General features: G+C 43.2%; 1 protein-coding gene across 4 annotated transcripts in view; it reads right to left on the reverse strand.

Annotated features, from left to right (window-relative positions):
- The window catches only part of fbln2 (fibulin 2), a 213,336-nt gene that overhangs the window by 157,728 nt on the left and 36,340 nt on the right, over positions 1-19,268 (reverse strand). For all 4 annotated transcript variants that reach the window (XM_068051792.1, XM_068051791.1, XM_068051793.1 and 1 more), the window contains exon 4: positions 7,533-7,706. In XM_068051792.1, the coding sequence (XP_067907893.1) occupies positions 7,533-7,706 (174 nt within the window). The remainder of the gene's footprint in view (positions 1-7,532; positions 7,707-19,268) is intronic.

Genomic DNA, 19,268 nt, shown 5'->3' on the forward strand with positions numbered 1-19,268 from the left:
CGGAAAATATTTAAAAGAGTCCTCAAAATTGCTGTCAATTGGCTTGTTAACAAGCTCATTTGCCTCCCACCGCCACTACATTCGCTCTCAACCCTGCGACAGCAGAGGGAACATGTCGGGCTTCCACTCTGACATGTTCCCCTGCCATTTTACTGGCCCACCCCCTCCCATCGCCCAGGGGCCAGTAAAATTCCGCCCACAGAGGCAGTCCTTTCATACCACCTACTAGAGGCCAGTTTCAGCAATACCAGCCTATGGCAAGCTCACACACTTGTCGCATTGAATGGACATTATATAATGTGAGATTCACCTTACAAAATGCAACATTAAGCAATTGGCTTAATTTACAGTGAGGCATCAAGAACAAGGAATTTAGGAACATAGTCTGCCAGCAATCTATATTTGCATATAGACAAGAAATTTATGCCCCTGTTTAGTGGTGAAAGTATGAAGCTCATCTTTTTTCTGAATAAGGATCAATACTATAGTTGGGGCATGCGCAACCCAGTAATATTAGTGCACAATTGCAACAATTGTCAACGAGTTCAACATGCTTTACAATCAAGTTTCCCATTCTTTTGGAATGAGCCTTGTAAAAGCGGGAAATATGATTTGAATGTGGACCAGCTACCACAAAGCTACCACCAAGATACACTAAGACAATTGGTGAGCAGAAAACACTGATGCTATTTTAAACTTTGTTTTCATTAGAAAGAAAGAAGACCACTGCTGGAGAGAAGCAAAATAGCAGTCGAGAAGCTGGTGGAGTGGAACCTACTGTACTATGCAGTGTTCATAGACTTTTTGGGGAAGGTTTGGGGTGCAAGTATCCAGGGATTATCATATACATTGGTTACCTTATAAGTGAGTGAGTACAGTAGAATCAAATTAATAACATTTCACAGTGTGTTGTCATGTGCTTGTTAATCACTAATTAGGTGACAGAACTGAAAAATTAGATTCCATTCATTTATTTATTTGAAAGTTAGGTGACATTAATCAACGCCATGCAGAAATTAGGTGCTAGAATTTGTTACCCTGAATAAATGATTTGGCATACATGAATACTGTGTACTAATCCATCCAAATAAGTATACTAGAGTCTACTACTATGGATGTGACTTTGGACAATGGATTTTCATTTTGTTCAACATTGCAGTCCTGGAAATTTGCATATCTGTGAACCGCAGCCTCACAAAGTAATTGTTTGTTGTTGTTCTATGCTTTCTGTGAAAGTATTTGTTCTTGACGATTGAGGAGAAGAGAGCTCATGCTGAGGGATAGAATACTATCCCACAGACGCTGAAATTCCTGAGCCTGGGAAGGCAGTGTTGCCACAGGAGACAGAATAAGAGGGCTGGAATTTGGAGTGGAACAGCTTTCTGTCAGGGCTCCACACCTTTTCTTTCAGAGATCAGATTCCTCTGGAAGTGGGGCAAGATGATACATGCTGACATCAAAGGAACAGGACTACAGGATTGATAAAATTTACAAAAATCTTGTCAGTTCCACTTTCTTTGCTCCCAGTGGTGCTCCCCAATACCTGTGGTGGAATGGAGCCAAAAATGCCAGGTGCCCAGCAGAAATTGATAGCAGAGCAATTGATTTGAAAATTAGGTGGCATTAGGATGTGGCAACTGGAATATTGTGCCCTTTTTAGGAAAATTAGCGATTTTTGGAAACAGCCTGCACTCCTGTTAAAGTGACAATTCCTACCGATGGAACAGAAATCCAGGCAAAATGGGAAATGGGGCAAGCATCCATCCTCTGCAAAGGAAACGTCTTTAGGATTTGTGAATGGGTCAGAGGTAGGGCAGACCAGCAAGCAGAAGTCCTGACCTGTGCACTGCTGGCAGTGAAGGAGGACTCCTGGTGTTTCAACTCCTCAGTGTCCGCCTCAATTGCTGTTTGCTCAGGATCAGGATTGTTTGATGCAAGGCAAAGCTTCCTCTATACTGCTCCAACTTCAGAGCATGTTCACACTTCCCAAATCAACCTCCCTAATAATATGAATAAAATGGCCAATGTTATGCCAGTGAATGCCAAATGTGTCTTGTGCTATGGGCCCAGGTCTGTTCGGAATTAGTTTGAAACCCAAGAGTCAGTCTGGATACATGGAGCCCATTTGTTACTTCTTTTAAAATGGGCGAGTTGCCGTTTTTTGTCATAATAAATGAACTGCCACCAAAAATTGCAAGAGTGCACATTTTTGAAATGTTTGATCCCTGAGAGAGCAATTTTGTTAGCAGTCACGAAAAAACTAATAGCCAATCTTGATACACCTGCAAGCTTTTAAGATTTAGCAGCTAATGAGTCACTTAAACAACATGAATGTTGAAAAATTGTTCAATCCAGCTGTGAACTACACAATTGTAGTTGACGATAGTTAAACAGCAGCAGTTAAATTCCAATTTACCCCCAAACTGCTGCATACACACATTCACTTCTTCAAATATCGTTTGAAATATCGTGGCATCAAAGGCCCAGAAAGCAAGTGTTAAAGTTACAGCAGAATGGATTACAGAAAGCAAAGGAGCAGGACTGCTCCATTTGAGGGTGCAACGACTGACGTATTGCTTTACTAGGGGCAGCAAGAAAGAATGACCTTCTTTGGAGCAGAAGAGCATCCGCCAAATGCTGCTGGCCAATCAGAGGCTGGCAACTCTTTTGCTCGGCAGTGCCACTGAAGAGGCCGTGGCTGCTGTCGAACAACACCCACCAGAGGCCCAGGATCGTGGAGCGACCCAGGTCAGAGGTAAGTGATGGCGAGAGGGGTTCAGCAGGGTGGGGATTGCCAGGGGCGGTGGGGGGGGGGGTGTGATGGGTGGTGTAAGAGGGGTGGGAGCGAGGGCAGTGGGGTGACTCTCAGCGGGCCTTCCCCTTCCAAATGCCAGGTCCTTTGATCGGACATTGCATGCCTTTGAATGAGGGGACCCCACCCACCCCCCCCCCGCCCCCCGGAAGACCACAAGCAACCCTACACGGGTTTGCACATCATGCTCCCTGCGTAGCGACAGGCTTGCATGCCTCTGGGTTAATACCAGCGGCAGCAGGAAGAAGCCCTTACTTGGGCATTAATTGCCCCTTAAGAGCCTCAATTGGCAGCAGGGCGGGAAGGCTGTCCACAGGCTTTCCCGCCACAGACTTAATCGGAGAGGAGGCAGGTAGGTGGTGGGGTTCTACTGCCCCGCTACCAACTGGCCTGATTAAATGCCCTCCCCACCTCCAAACTCTCCACAGGAGAGTACATAAAATACTGCCAGTGCCTTCTCAATCTGGTGGAGCTTCACTGAGGCAGCATGCAATCCTTAACTCTTTCACATAGGCAAACTGATGCCACTTTGCTGCAGGGAAGATGTTATTGCTGGCACTGAAATATGGGATTGGAGAAGTCCTTGATTCACCAGCCATTTGCATCAAATTCACCAGCAAAACATTGCACCAAAATTGTTCCCCAGAAATGAGAAACTTCTCCTATTGCCTTCATAAGACAGAAGCCAATATTATCCCTGGTAGCATCCAACTCCCAAGAGTTGCAAGCATATACAGAAATTATTTCAGAATTCTATGTGGTCAAGCTGAACAACATTCCTCTAAAACAGGGTTTTCCAATATGTGGCCCGTGGGCCAGAATCCGACCCGCCAAAGGTTTCCATCCGGCCCACGGGTGTAAACTGTACCCGGGTCTGTTTCTCATCCTCTCCACGGTCCGTGACTGGATATGGGAATTTTCCCATTGTCGTCTTCTTGCAGAGCAACCTTTTCAAAAACATCAGTTTCACAGCTGACAGCTGCTGAAGCAGGAACACAATTTCCAACTTCGGACAGATTCGGGGTTTTCCAACTTTATTTTTAAAGCCTGCCGGAAAACCCCATATCTGTCCGAAGTTGGAAATTGCGTTCCTGCTTCAGCAGCTGTCAGCTGTCAAACTCACTGCGATGTTTTTAAAAAAGCTGCCCGAGCACTGCTGTGCTGAGCGCTCCTGTTCAGTGCAACTGAGGGGAACAGAGAGAGAGAGAGAGGGGGGAACACAGAGGGAGAGAGGGGGGAACACAGAGGGCGAGAGGGGGGAACACAGAGGGAGAGAGGGGGGAAAACAGAGAGAGAGAGGGGGGAAACAAAGAGAGAGAGAGGGGGGAAACAAAGAGAGAGAGAGGGGGGAAAACAGAGAGAGAGGGGGGAAAACAGAGAGAGGGGGGGGAAAACAGAGAGAGGGGGGGAAAACAGAGAGGGGGGGGAAACAGAGAGAGAGGGGGGGAAACAGAGAGAGGGGGGGGGAAACAGAGAGGGGGGGGGGGAAACAGAGAGGGGGGGGGAAACAGAGAGAGGGGGGGGAAACAGAGAGAGGGGGGGGGAAAACAGAGAAGGGGGGGAGCAACAGAGAAAGGGTGGGAGCAACAGAGAGGGGGTGGGAGCAACAGAGAGGGGGTGGGAGCAACAGAGAGGGGGTGGGAGCAACAGAGAGGGGGTGGGAGCAACAGAGAGGGGGTGGGAGCAACAGAGAGGGGGTGGGAGCAACAGAGAGGGGGGGAGCAACAGAGAGGGGGGGGAGCAACAGAGAGGGGGGGGAGCAACAGAGAGGGGGGGGAGCAACAGAGAGGGGGGTGAACACAGGGAGAGATAAAGATCACTTCTGACAGATGGATATCTATCCAGAATACTGTGCATCGCTACATCAAGTGTGTAAGCAGAGATTGACTAATTATGCAAGCAAAAACAATGCCAGGTATGTCACTAAATCAGTTTTGAATATAGTGACGATAGTCTTCTTATTTAAAGCTTCATCACAAAAATGCACATTTGTTGTCGTTTTTATTCGAAAGATAAATTTTAATAAATCTTTCGAAATTTGCTCACCAGCCCCCTCAGGCCAAGCAAAATCGTAATGCGGCCCTCCACCCGTAAAAGTTAGACAACCTTGATCTAAAGGATGCCAAAACATCCATCCAACCTGTCTACAACTACTTCTAAACACCGTGTTTACCCTTTGTGCGAGCTACCTTCCCAGGGATAAGCACCAACATGTGACATTGACAAAATTATTGGCTCAGCCATGGACCTGTAGGCAATTAATCTGTATATAAAATGTATAGCCAACCTAATGCCATCAAAACCAATCCGATTTAAAACGCATTTCTCCCTGTTTAGTGAGATACTTGGCATTGTTTTTGCTTGCACACTTGATGTAGCAATGTGGAGAATCTGGATAGCTGTCTATCTGTCCGGACTGATGGTGATCTCTTTCTCTCCCCTCCCTCTCTCTGCCCCCTCCCTCCCTCTCTTTGACCATTATTGAGAGAGGGAACAACGCTTTTGAACTTTAGACAGATTCAGGTTTTCTGGATGGCTTTTAAAACAAAAAATCGGAACCCACTGGAAAACCCCGAATTTGTCCAAAGTTGAGAAGCCACTGTCCCCGATGTCAGCACCTGTCAGCTGTGAAACTGACACAATTTTTTTTTTAAAAAAGCCAGTCTGAAGAAGCCAATGGGAAATTTCTCGTCCCTGAAATTACCAGTCATGGACCTCAGAATCTTTTACCACAGCGACTGGTGTCCATGTACAGACGTATTGCTGACCCCTGTACCTTACTGGCTCAAGCTTGTAGTCCACTATTTCTACAAGGAGATCCCCAAGTAAGTTAAGGTTGAGTGGTAGATGACTGCGATGGTTCCCTTAGAGCCTTAGAGTTCTGAGGTGGCATTCATCTCAGGGAAGCAGTAGCTTCAGAGGGACAAATTTCTGGCAGCCTTTCTATTACTGTTAAGTACACTGACCCATATTTGAGCTCCTTCATTTGAAAACATTAGAAGGGGGCTTAAGGAGACAAGTTCAATGCCACACTCTGGAGATACAACAGCATCTGTGACCACCCTTGCAGTTCACTGGTGCAGATTCTGAGGTGCTACTGGTTGGTGTCCTAACAAGTTAAAGTAGTCCCAACCAGGTCTTGGAAATCCTATGGAAGTGTGTTATTCAGGCTGACCCTCAAGGCAACTATTGAAGGAGTGGCAGCTGCCACTTCTGAAGCCACTAATGCCCTTCCTATCTCCTCCTAGCGTGCCTTTGCTGCAGAATAATTTTCTCCAGGCTGTTCTGCACATCATTACTAGTTTCCTACAATGTTAGAGATATGTTTAGTGGACTCCTCCCATTTCTCCAACAATTTACCAGTAAGCATGGAAACTGTCTCCACTGCCTGCACATGCAATCAATGTCCCCTAATTATAATTCTTTTCACAAACTTGTTAGCAAAATTGAAACCCATGGAATTAAAGGGACAGTGACTGCATGGATACAAAATTGGCTAAGGATCAGAAAGCAGAGAGTAGTGGCGAACAGTTGTTTTGTACACTGAAGGGAAATGTGCAGTGGTGCCCCCAGGCTTCGGGATTAGGACCACTGTTCTTTTTGATATATATTAAGGACCAACAAGAATTGGGTACATGGCACCATTTCAATGTTTTCAGATGGCACATAACTCAGAAATGCAGTCAGCATTGAGAAGGATAGTAACAGACTACAGGAGGACAAAGACTGATGAAATAAACACACATGGCAAATGAAATTTAATGCAGGGAAATGTGAAGTGATTTATTTTGGTAGGAAATATGGGAAGCATTATGAACTGATTGATATAATTTTAAAGGGGGTGTAGGAATAGACAGTCCTGGGGTGTACACACACAAGTCTTTCAATATGGCTGGGAATGTTAAGAAGGCTGTTAAAAAAGCATACAGGATCCTTGGCTTTATAAATAAAGGCATAGGATACAAAAGCAAGAAATTTATACTAAGTCTTTATAATCACTGGTTAGGCCCCAGCTAGAGTATTGTGGCCAATTCTGGGCACCATAATTTAGAACGAATGACAAGGCCTTAGAGGGTGCAAAGCAGACTTACTAGAATTGTATCAGGTATGAAAGACTTCTGTGATGTGCAGAGACTACAGTAACTGGGGCGCTTCTCCTTAGAGCAGAGAACTTTAATGAGAAATTTAATAGAGGTGTTCAAAATCTTGAAGGGTTTTGATAGAGTATATAAGGAGAAACTGTTTCCAGCGGCAGAAGGTTCGGTCACCAAAGGACACAGACATAAAGTGATTGGCAAAAGAACCAAAGGCGATATTGTGGAAACATTTTTTACACAGTAAGTTGACATAAATTGGAATACGCTACCTGAAAGGGCATTGGAAGCAAATTCAACAACACCTTTCAAAAGAAAATTGGATAAATACTTGAAGGGGAAAATTGGCTGGACTATGGGGAAAGAGTGGTGGACTGGAAGTAATTGGCTAGCTCTTGCAAAAAACTGGCACAGACACAATGGGCTGAAAGGCCTCCTTCCGTGCTTTTTCATTCTATGATTCTATTGTGTTTTCAACATTCGGTCCCAGAAGTCTGGGTCCCTTGTCGAGGACAGGCCTTTCTCCATCTTCCATGGAGGAATAGCATTCACCCTCTCTTCCACTCCCAAGTCCTCAGGCTGTTTCTTGTGCTACGCTGTACCAATTCAAACCGCTTTTAACTTACTGTCTACTTCCTTGTGAGTGGGTTTTTCTGAGCTGGTGCTGGAGTAGTTGAGATGCCATGTTGGAGTTGGGGAGGATGTAGCAGAAGTTGTGGGTTCCAAAGTGGCAGCAGTTGTGAATCTGGAAGTACCCAGGTGGTCACTGGAGTAAGTGGCCTCTTCCTCCAAGGCATCCCCTATGATGTTAAACACAGAAGAGCATGTTTAGTTGTGCACACAGTGACTTGAAGAAATAGCAGGTGATTGGAAGGACATTAGCATACTTTAAGGAAGCACATGAAGCTGACACCATATTTGATGCATTTGACTGGCCTTTATCAATCTTCTCTTGCTACCTCACCTCCAATCTTCTGGTCTCTCACAGCTCCTCCTGTCTGTCTACTTACAATTTGCAAAGCTTCCTCCTCGTGTGGACTGAGGGCTTACAGTGTTGGCGTTCCACTTTCAGTTGCAGTTCTGGGCAATCAATTAGATATAGCACTAAGTTAGGCCATGCAGTTTCACAATGGGGGAGAACTGGAGTGAAACAAACTGAAGTATACATCTCACAATAATAAGGTGAATAAAATAGGTTCAGTTTATTTCAACCATGTTTGAATTCACCCAGGATTGGGGTGGAATAAGATAACAGCAGTGGAATAGATTGGCATCAGATAGCAATGGTAAGAATAGTATATTCATACACATATGAACAGGACAGGCCGTAAGACTGTTTCTATCTGTGGATTCCGGCATGATTTCCAGCTCGGCCAATAGTTGTGACTTTCATCTGATTTATGGATATGCCTCTTTGTTTGGCTGGGAAGTTGTGTAACATGCAACAGACTATCATTTTGAGACTTTGGTGGTGCTAGACAGAAATCCTATAGAATTCATGATTAGGAGGGAATTCCCTCTCATTAATGTGCAGAATTCTGCACATGAAAGCCCAAGACACTGGCATCAGTCATTCCATGTCCATTTTACACCCATCTATGGTGCTACTTGAAGGGTCAGAAAGACAGGATGAAGCCTCCACTGCGACCTGTCCTGGTAACTGCATTGGCCTCATCATTGTTCAACTGTTTGCAGCTTTCCCAAGGGAGTCATGAGCCACAAATAAATAGGATATACTTGGCTTCTAGGGAATCAAATGGCCAGTCTACCTGCACCTTTAAGTAATGATAACACCACAGATAGATACAAAGTGAAAATACAATGACTTAAAGTTAGCAGGGCATTCACATGCACAATATTGTGCATTTTGGACTTCTAGATGCATGTTAATATAATGGAGACTGTTCTATTCACAAAGACAAATGGGATGGGAATCAAGATCCATGTCCCCAAACATGTGCAATCAATAATGCTATGTACTTTGGGACAAACTGTCCTATGAAAAAGTACAATACACTCTTGTTCTGCTGGGAAACTGATGGAACTTGCCCTAGCAACAAAACATCTTTCATTTGCTTTATCAATCAATGCACTGCTGATTGAGAAATTTGCCAAATATCCATGACTGACGATTGAAAGGATCCAGTCGCATTAAAGTTCAAGGCTGTAAAGCAATAATTAAAGAGTTGCTGTGGTCGCTATGTGTAGTGACATCATAAATACATTAGATACATGTTGTGACATCATAAACATACTACTCTAAAAACACTTGTGACATTGCAGCAGCTTGGGAATTCAGTTACCATTTCACTCCTGCATTTACCCCAACTGGAGATTACAAAGTTGGATCATTATCATGTTGGAAGCATATTGGCTATATAACTCCAGCCTGCAATGCTATAGTTACACCAGGTGGAGGAGGAGGGGAGGAATGGTGGGAATGCAATCTAACAAGCCCTATAACTGTTGCCACACTGGAAGGGGCAAGGAAACTGCGGCTCATACAGACACTAGAGGAAGAAACCCAACTGAGCAGCAGCAAAGGCAGAGAGACTGAAAAGAAGTGCTTGCAATTTTTGGGAGTTGGATCTTAATGTTCTTTTGGCTTTCAGATAAGACGTTAAACTGAAGCCCCATTTGCCCTCTCAGGTGGATGTAAAAGATCCAATGACATTATTTCAAAAAAGAGCAGGGGAGTTATCCCCAGTGTTATACCTCAACATCACTAAAACAGATTATCTGGTTATCAGATTGTTGTTTGTTGGAGTTTGCTGTGTGCAAATTGGCTACTGCATTTCCGACATTACAACGGTGGTGACTACACTTCAAAAGTACTCCATTGGCTATAAAGTGCTTTGGGATATCCTGTGGTTGTGAAGGTTCTAAATAAATGCAAGTCTTTTGTTTTGGTGGTTTGTTCCACAATGCAAACCCCTGGGACTCCTCTGGAATGCATGAAGAAATTTAACAAAGTCACCAGAGAAGCCAAGGCAAAGTATCTATTCCCTATGGCCCTTCCTTGCATCCAATTTAAAAGTGTGTCAGCCCTTTGTTAATTACCTTTACTGTGATATACTGATCTTTATCATTATTCTGGAGGAACATGCGCCTGCCAACACCCTTGCTGTGTAGGTCACAGCCCCAGATAGAAGCCAATAAATGGAGTTGCCATAACAAGAGGCACTGCCCTACTTTCAGTGTTGAATTCATGTCCCCTTCTGTTTTATGCTCACTCACAGGAAAAAAAGTCCACTTAATAACTGGGAATCTCCAGTTACGCAAGGTTTATGGTATTAGATCACTCACACCACAAGAAGAGGAAGCAGCCCACAATCCTTGGGAGGCAGGCAACCAAATCTATCGTAGGTGGAAGAGTTGAAGAGCCAGTGGTGTGTACAGCTTTATCAAGGCCATCAGCTGTTAATCAGATTCAAGGTTTTGGAATCCTGACACCCAGGCATGAAATTGAATAGCTTTCTTTCAGCTTTACAGGGGATACTGTCATTTCATTATTTATATATGTTTGCCTGTTTGGAGATGGCTCTATCTTCCATTTACTACTCTTCATTGATGGAGCAAAGCTCTGGTATTGATGAATCCACCCTGAAACCCATTTCAACATATTTGCACTGAAAAAAGATTGTTCAGTTTTGAAGCAACTCTTCCAGATTGCCTTCATGATGTTGCTACATTTAGCAACCAGAGCACATCTTCCTAGCAAAGTGCTTTATTTTTCATTAAAATATTCTACTGATCATGTGAGAAGAGACACAATTTTGTTATGCAGTAAAATTCTGTGGTCCAACATTATTTAAATAATCTTCCTGCACAAAGCCACATTATTAGCATGGTGGCAACAATGACAACCGTTGGTAAAGAAAATTTGCTGCCATGCATGGAAAATATAAATTACAGCAGTTAAAAGTCAGAGTGTTTTTGAAACAGGGAAAGAGAAAAGTGGTATATACTAGACTGAGGTTAAGGAGCTTGTGACAGATTTCAGGCTTCACTACTGAAGTTTACGGGACTTATCTAACCAAAACTAAATTAACCTCTGAAATGCCTTATATACTGGATAATGCTCGGGCTGAGAAATGTTCTAAAGCAGTAGCACACCAAAGAATTAAGATAATGTTAAAAACTATGAAAACAGTTCAAAACTAAGAAATTTTAAAATGTTCATTCTGAAGGGCTTTTACATATTAATGCAGAAATCTTACCAAGTTACAAAGTGAGTCATGAAAAGTTCAAAAATGCTGAAGAACGACACATCTCTAAAAATCTGACACGCTAAAAACAACATACAAGTTAAAAACAGCCTTGTATAACAGATATTCTAATTCCAGGGACTCATTAACTCTTGACTGGAGGGTTTTCCAAACAATCACATCAATAATGGGAAGCCCATCCTTTCTCTGGCTATAATTTCCAGTGAGCCCCCAGAGGCCTATTTAAAGCGGAAATACACCGCTTAAAGCAAGGTTTCATTCCCATCCGGCAGATTGTTTTGAGATTGCTGTAGCAAATCTTCCTGCAGCAATGAGTCAGAAGCAAGGCCCCAAGTGCTCTGAATCTTCCCTGGAGGTCTGAGTGGAAAAGGTAAGAGCGAGCAGAGATGGACTCTTTCAGATGAGTGGCAGGATGATTGCAAAAACTGACATACACCCGGCCTGGAGAGGGATGGATGAGATCATCAGCTCCAGGAACATCACCCCCACCCCCCCCAAGACCTGGATTCATTGCAGGAAACGGCTCAATGAACCGACAAGAGCAGCAAGGATGAGTACAGCTCTTCATTTCTCCATCTCACTCAATAAGAGATTCCCCCCCCAGCGCAATTCCCTCCTCTGCATCACATCCTTCACCAGTCATCACAAGGGCACACTAAAGCACCCTCTTATTCTCAGTGCAATCACACGCTCACCTCTTGCTTGTTCCCTTCACAGCAGTCACTAGCAGAATTCTGTTCTCACGTGGATAGCTTTTGTAGAGTAAAGTAATTCTCTGATGACTGTTTCCTCATTTCACGCTCCAGCCACTTGCTTTTTCTTCAACACTTCCCCATCCTGCTTACATCTTACTTCTCCCTCTCAACATATGAATAGCTAACAGAAGACCTGCACACGTGAGCTTTTCTTTTGAGTAGCCACTCACTAACTCTTGCCCCCTCTTTCTGCACCAGAAAATGAAGCACAAAACAAAAGAGAGGAGTAAGATCAGGGGTTGAATACTCAGCCTGGTTATCCTCTCCATACTGGAGCAGCAAGTTCTCAAGACAGTGGGATTTGAGAACTGCACATATCTGAACTGGGTCTCTATTACTTCTACCCACTTTATGTACCTCATTAAAGTGCACATTCACCATCTTGACAGCATCAAGTTGCATTGTGAAGCCAGTCATCTGCTATTGTTTTTCAGTGCCATGTTAAATCTTGTTCTTTTTTCTCTTCCATTTAAGTTTCCCAGCAGCCAGAGGCTCCAGAAGAAAATACCTCAACAGAAGGCAGTCTTTCTGAGCAGACATCATTAGTATTCTACAATTCCCAAGAACCAGTGGGTTATAAAGTGAGCGACAGGGATCAGCGTATGGTAACACATCCAGTACAAATGTGCAAGAGAAGTACGCGTGGCACAGACAGATGAGGACACAGCTCGCTGGAGTTCTTCTGAGAAGGAATTCAGGGACCCAGCTATGAAAAGAAAGCTGTTTGCTTCACACAAGCAGCTACATCTAGTTTCAGCACCATGGCAGAAAGTATGGAGGAATCCACTTCCAGCTTGTGTAGTATCATCTAGCATGCATCAGCACTCTATGGTATACCTTGGAGGACATGACTACCTCTAAGGACATTGTAGCTAAGCCCTCTCAGCAACAGTGTTATACTACCAGCCTTTGTAGCTTTGGTGGAAGCTCAAGTAGTCACCATCCAGACTTTGGGCTCTACTTTGGGGACAGTGGTGGACTGAATAGATGGGGCTTTCAAGCAGCATTCATTTCTTGCAGTCTACTCTTTCACATATCAGTGGGACTGATTAGCCACAGCTCAATGGGAGTAGCAGTAGTGCACTGGGATCAGCATGGGTTGCCCTCTCTTCAGGTGTCAGCACTTTTGCTCCCTCGCACCCCCTCATCCAATACCCATCATGGTGCTAGAGAACCAGCTGGCCTAAACTGCCTAGGCAGTAGCCAGAGTTCTACAGTCTGCAGCTGGGTTCTGACTGGCTCAAGCTCCCTTTTCATAACAGCCTCTGAGTCTGTATTGTCAATATGTCATTCATATAAAAAGTTGGTGAATGGTTTTAATGTTCCTAAATTTAGGATTAAGGTAGTGGTAAAGGGAGTAACAAGGATTCTTAATGCAGAGGGGCTTTGTGTTACTTTTCAGGGAAGGGGAATGTGCAGGCGACTGGAAGTGCTGTTCTATCAACTGATTCTAGGCCTCTGCTGCAATGTGTTGTTCTCGCCCCCTTTCTTCTGCTTCCCCAGCATTTGCACTCAATTCTTCCTCCTCAGATAATAGCTCTTCTTGTTGCTCTGCCTCCCCAACCTTGTCATATTGTGCATCATGTAACACATGATTTTGTGTGGGTCCCTCAGTAGGAAATCCCAAACCTATCCAAGGACCTGAACCTTTGCCTCCATAGTCTGTTTAATAATGCTCTTGGTTGCCTCATGGCTGTGATTGTACTTGAGCTATTCAGGCATAGTGACATTGAGTGGGTGCCATTTGTGCAGATGGTACCCCTTGTCCCCAAGCAGCCATCCCTTACATTCCTAGAGCAATGGAATAGTGGGAGGGTAGATGAGCATCGCAGCATGACAGCATCATGACAACTGACTGGCAAAGACTTACATAAACCTTTTGAGGCAATGACACACTCCTGGACATTAGTTGAGTGATAGCCCTTCCTGTTGACTAACGCTTCTGGTATATTTTTCTGGTGCTTTACTGGCTACACAAGTGCCATCAATCACACCCTGGGCAAAAAGGAAGTCAGTCCCTGCTGCAAATCCCCATGCTCTTCAACTTTGATTATTGCCATCCTTGGGAAAGCTGGTGTACTGTTTGGCCCTGGCAAATAGAGCATTGGGGTCCTGCTTGATGCAATTGTGCACTGCAGACTGGAAGATGTGGACGAGGTGCCCTGGAATAGCCTGGAATGAGCCTGGAGGTGAAAATGTTCAGGACAGTCGTGACTTTGACAGCTACTGGTAAAGCATGGCCACCCAGGCCAGCAGGCAATAGGAATGTACATGGATCAGCAACAGCCTTCCTGGTGAAGCACAGCACCCTGATGCATATCCAAGAAAGCAGGCCTTGTGAGATGGGTATGGTCTCCCCTCACCTGTTTTGTTCCTACAGGCCCACCTGTTACTCATCCTTGCTACTGAGACCTGTGCTGCTTCTACTCCTCGTCATCCGACTATTACATTATTCAAAGTAATAAAGTAAAATTGGCACCCTTGACAAGCAGTGTGAGCTTAAATCACAGTGAGTAAGGCAAAAAAACTAGAACAATCAATCTCTAAACGTTCCTTGAAAATCCACTAACCATACTATCACAGTGCTTCCAATCAGTTAGTGTCTGATGCCAATCCTGCGAGCTTTTACTCAGCAAATTTGCTGCTGGGCAAGGCTTCTGTTCCACCTAATTAAAATCACAATGATATCCTAATTACATCACAGGGACCCCATTTGTATCCATTCCTGAGGCACCCACCTACATCTGGCCATCCTAAATGAAGTGAGCAGTTAACATGGTAGCTACCACAACTACAGCAGGAACAGAGTGGTAAGGCAAGTTGATTGATTTTTGCCGTCCTCTCTGCCCTATTCCTAATATTTTGTACAGATTCATCTTTACAACCTTGTTATATATAAATGCTAAAATCCCATTTGCCCTTTGTGAATTTATTCACTCACAATCCTGCTTTAAGAAATCTATGCACCTGTAACCCATAAATCTTGCTGTGCTTTCACTCCACTGAGAATGTTATTGTTTGGGTTATATTCTATTGTGTGTTAATTTTACCAAATGTACGACTTCAAATGTAACTGTGCTAAACTGCATTTGCCACATATTCCCTAACCTATGTTCTCCTGAAGTCTTTTTCACAATTTGCCGTGTTACCTAATCTAATTATGTACAGACTTGCCTCACATTCTAACCTAGCTATTACTCTCTTTATTAATCATGTAAAGATAACTATTTGTTGCTTCAGCTACAACTGAAAGAATTCAATCACTGCAATAAAGTGACTTGTAAAATACTTAACCATATTTGTAAAGAATGAATGAAATGACTGGACTGGTGGCATGAGGACAGTTAATGCACTGCTGCATATATCTAGGTCAATTAATCTTTCAATTTAGTTCATAGTTAAAAATTGTGAAATTCATGCTTAGAAAGTTCCTATTACAGTAAATCTTTCAATAGCTGTAGCAAAACTTGCCTCGGCAGCCAAAGGCAGTGGGTGGGGGGATTCTTTTTGCAAAAATTCTCAAATGCTGGCTGTTCCATGTTTTGGAATGAAGTCTGTTTAAAATTAATATAGGATTACTTCCCCTTTAAACATCAGAATTATGCACAACCCGTTCATATCGTAAATTAATCAACAAGACCCATCGGAGACATTTTGTTGAAATGCTATTTATGAATGGTTTCATCTTATTTAATGTGCAACATTAAAATTTGTCTTTTTAATTATGTTGAATAAGTGTTGGTTCAGTAATGGAGAACATTTTGGAAACTTGAAAGTCTGGCGGCTTTATACCCATGTAAATCAGTGCTGTACACTGTGAAATGCATATCTAAAATGAGGTCTACAGGGAGCAGAAAAAGCATTCAGTTTTAAATTTTGGTTTTGCAGGTCAAGCATATGGTTTTAATTTCAACCTCAATATTTAATAAGAGCCTGCAGCAAACACACATCCATCTCTATGTCTATATTCTGTAATCTGTGTAGAACAGTAAAGGGTCAACAGCATTTGCATTTCAGCAAAGATTGTGGCTCCACCAGATCTCTCAATTACTGTTCATTTGGATGTGACTCATTCAAAAACAGTTTTTATTTACAGAGTATCTTTAATATAATGGCCCAGGATTTCCTGGAGGCCCACGTGTTTGTAATGGTCCACTTCTGGCATAAGGCACAGAGTAAAAGAAAGAAGAAACAATGGCATAAGTGACTCAGACCGTTATTTATGCCATGCCTTCATTTCCTGGGACTTCTGCACAATTCCACTGTTACCCTCACCAAAATTTGGTTAATGCAGCTTTGCCCGCATTAAAATCAATACTGATTGCAACTTTCCAGCATTAATGCTACTTATATCACTGCTGCTACTTAGACGGCCTTTCAGAATTACAAATCCACATGAAAATTGACTTTGATGCTTTTGAACTTTCTCTGGTTTACTAAAAAAAAAAACTTTGTCCAACCCGAGCCCTTCAAAATGAATCTTTATGATACAAAAAAAATGGGACAAGACCCCGCACACACTCTGTACACATATTAAAGGAATTCAATCAATTAGCAGTAACAGTAAAATCATTTTTTCCCAACATTGTAACAATTTACATAAATTCTAATTGCATGGATTATGTTTAGTCTCGGAAAGTTTTTCTTAATTCAAAGAAAAGTCTGAAAGGTTTCTTTGTTAATTCAGCAACAAATTCATAACAAACATTTCCTACATTACAACAGTGGCTACACTTCAAAATTACTTCATCAACTGTAAAGTTCTCGGAGACATCCAGTGGGTTGTGAAAAGCACTATATAAATGCAAGTCTTTCATTCAACATCAAAAAATAGAATGTTGCACGGCTGCTGAATACTGTTGGAAAAACCAACTTGTCCCCACAGTCCACATTCATTCAATGTAAAATTGTGTATTTTTAATGGAAATTATTTCCAAGAGCTGAAACAGAAGCAGGAGTAGGCCATACAGCCACTCAAGCCTACTCCACTATTCAGTATGATTATGGCCGACCTCAAGTCCACTTTCCTATTCTATCCTCATATCCCTTGATTGCCTTTAGAGTCCAAAAATCTATCACCTCACTCTTGATTTAGGCAAGTGATGCTGTCAGTGGTATTGAAAATAGATGGCAAGTGTTGGGGAAGCTTTATCCACAGAGCCCATCAAAATCTGTTTCTGCATCATTCCATGTGCTCATACTAAGGAATCCAGAAAAGAATGTTCGGAATAGTTAACAGTAAATTTGATGGTAGGCATGTGAAAATTCTGTTTTCTCTTTGGTCATCAGTAATTTAAAAACTTTTATTCATAAAAAATAGTTATTTTTGGTGAGATGATGAAACAGCCTCATTTCTATACTGTGGTCATACAATAAGACTAATGAGCAATTCAGAAAATGTTCAGTATAGGATGAACTATTAATTTACTGTGACTAATTATTAACAAATTATATATTTCTGTTTGTTATGCACATATTTTGGCAGTGCTAACATAGCTTTGATGCAGAAAAACACTTTCTTCCTATTTATTTTATTTATTTACAGAAACAGCACTGAAACAGGCCCTTCGGCCCACCAAGTCTGTGCTGACCAACAACCACCCATTTATACTAATAACCCTACAGTAATCCCATATTCCCTACCACCTACCTACACTAGGGGCAATTTACAATGGCCAATTTACCTATCACCTGCAAGTCTTTGGCTGTGGGAGGAAACCGGAGCACCTGGCGAAAACCCACGCGGTCACAGGGAGAACTTGCAAACTCCGCACAGGCAGTACCCAGAATCGAACCCGGGTCCCTGGAGCTGTGAGGCTGCCGTGCTAACCACTGCGCCGCCCTATGTTGCAAACAATGGCCATTTCTGATTTGCCACTAGGCTTGATGCAATGTATTCAGAACACAAAAGCAGGAAATTTTGGAATAAGTTCACAATGGTGAAAATTATGACTAGGTCAACAAATTCTGGATCTATAAAACATTCTATGGTCTTTCATTTAGGAGAGTTGTGGATCAAGCGGTAAAAGCTGCAATACTGGGATCTGCTTGATAACGTGGGAAATTACATAGTTTTGTCCTGTCCAAAAAAAGCAGGACAAACCCAATCTGACTAAATAGTGCTCCATCAGTCCACTCTCAATTATCAGTAAAATAATGGAAGGAGTCATTGACAATGTTGTCAAGCGGCACTTACTCAAATAACCTGCTCACCGAAGCTCAATTTAGGTTCCACCAGGACCAATGGGCTCCAGGCCTCATTACAGCCTTGGCACGAACATGGACAAAAGAGCTTAATTCTAGAGATTAGGTGAGAGTGACTGCCCATGACCATCAAGGCAGCTTTTAACCAAGTGTGACATGAAGGAGATCTAGTAAAACTGAAGTCAATGGGAATCAGGAGAAAGCTCTCCACTGGCTGGAGTCATACCTAGCACAAATGGAAGATCGTTGTGGTTGTTGGAGACAAATCATCTCAGCCACAGGATATTGCTGCAGGATTTCCTTAGGGAAGTGTCCTCAGCCCAACCACCCTCAGTTGCTTCATCAATGACATTTCCTCAATCATAAGGTTAGAGGTGGGGATGTTCACTGATGGTTGCACAGTGTTCAATACCATTTGCTACTTCTCAGATAATGAAACAGTCCTTGCCTGCTTGGTTTGATGTGACAAGTCACACTTGTGCCACACAAGTGCGACGCAATGAAATCTCCAACAAGGGAAAGTCTAACCATCTGTCCTTTCCATTCAAGGTATCACCATCACTGAATCCCTCAACATCAACACCCTGGGGGTCACTATTGACCAGAAACTTAACTGAACCAGCCATGTAAATACTGTGGCTCGAAGAGCAGCTCAGAGGCTTGTTATTCTGTGGCAAGTGGTTCAGCTCCTGACTCCCAAAAGCCTTTCCACATCTACAAGGCACAAGTCAAGAGTGTGAGGGAATACTCTCCACTTGCCTGGATGAGTGCAGCTCCATCAACACTCAAGAAACTTGACACCATCCAGGACACCACTTAATTGGTACTCCACCTTAAACATTCACTCCCTCCACCACCAGCACACCGTGGCTGCAGTGCGCATCATCTACAAGATACAAAGCAGCAACTCACCAAGGCTTCTTCGACAGTACCTCCCAAACCCACGACCTCGACAATGAGAATAACAGGGCAGCAAACGCATGGGAACACCACCATCTGCAAGTTTCCCTCCAAGCCACACACCATCCTGACTTGGAATTATATCACCGTTCCTTCATTGTTGCTGGGTCAAATTGTTGGAACTCCCAAACTAACAGAAATACGGGTGTACCTACCCCATGTGGACTGCAGCAGTTCAAGAAAGCAGCTCACCACCACCTTCCCAAGGGCAATT

This window comes from Heterodontus francisci, chromosome 19 (genome assembly GCF_036365525.1).
Source record: "Heterodontus francisci isolate sHetFra1 chromosome 19, sHetFra1.hap1, whole genome shotgun sequence".
In the NCBI taxonomy this organism is placed as follows: Eukaryota; Metazoa; Chordata; class Chondrichthyes; order Heterodontiformes; family Heterodontidae; genus Heterodontus; species Heterodontus francisci.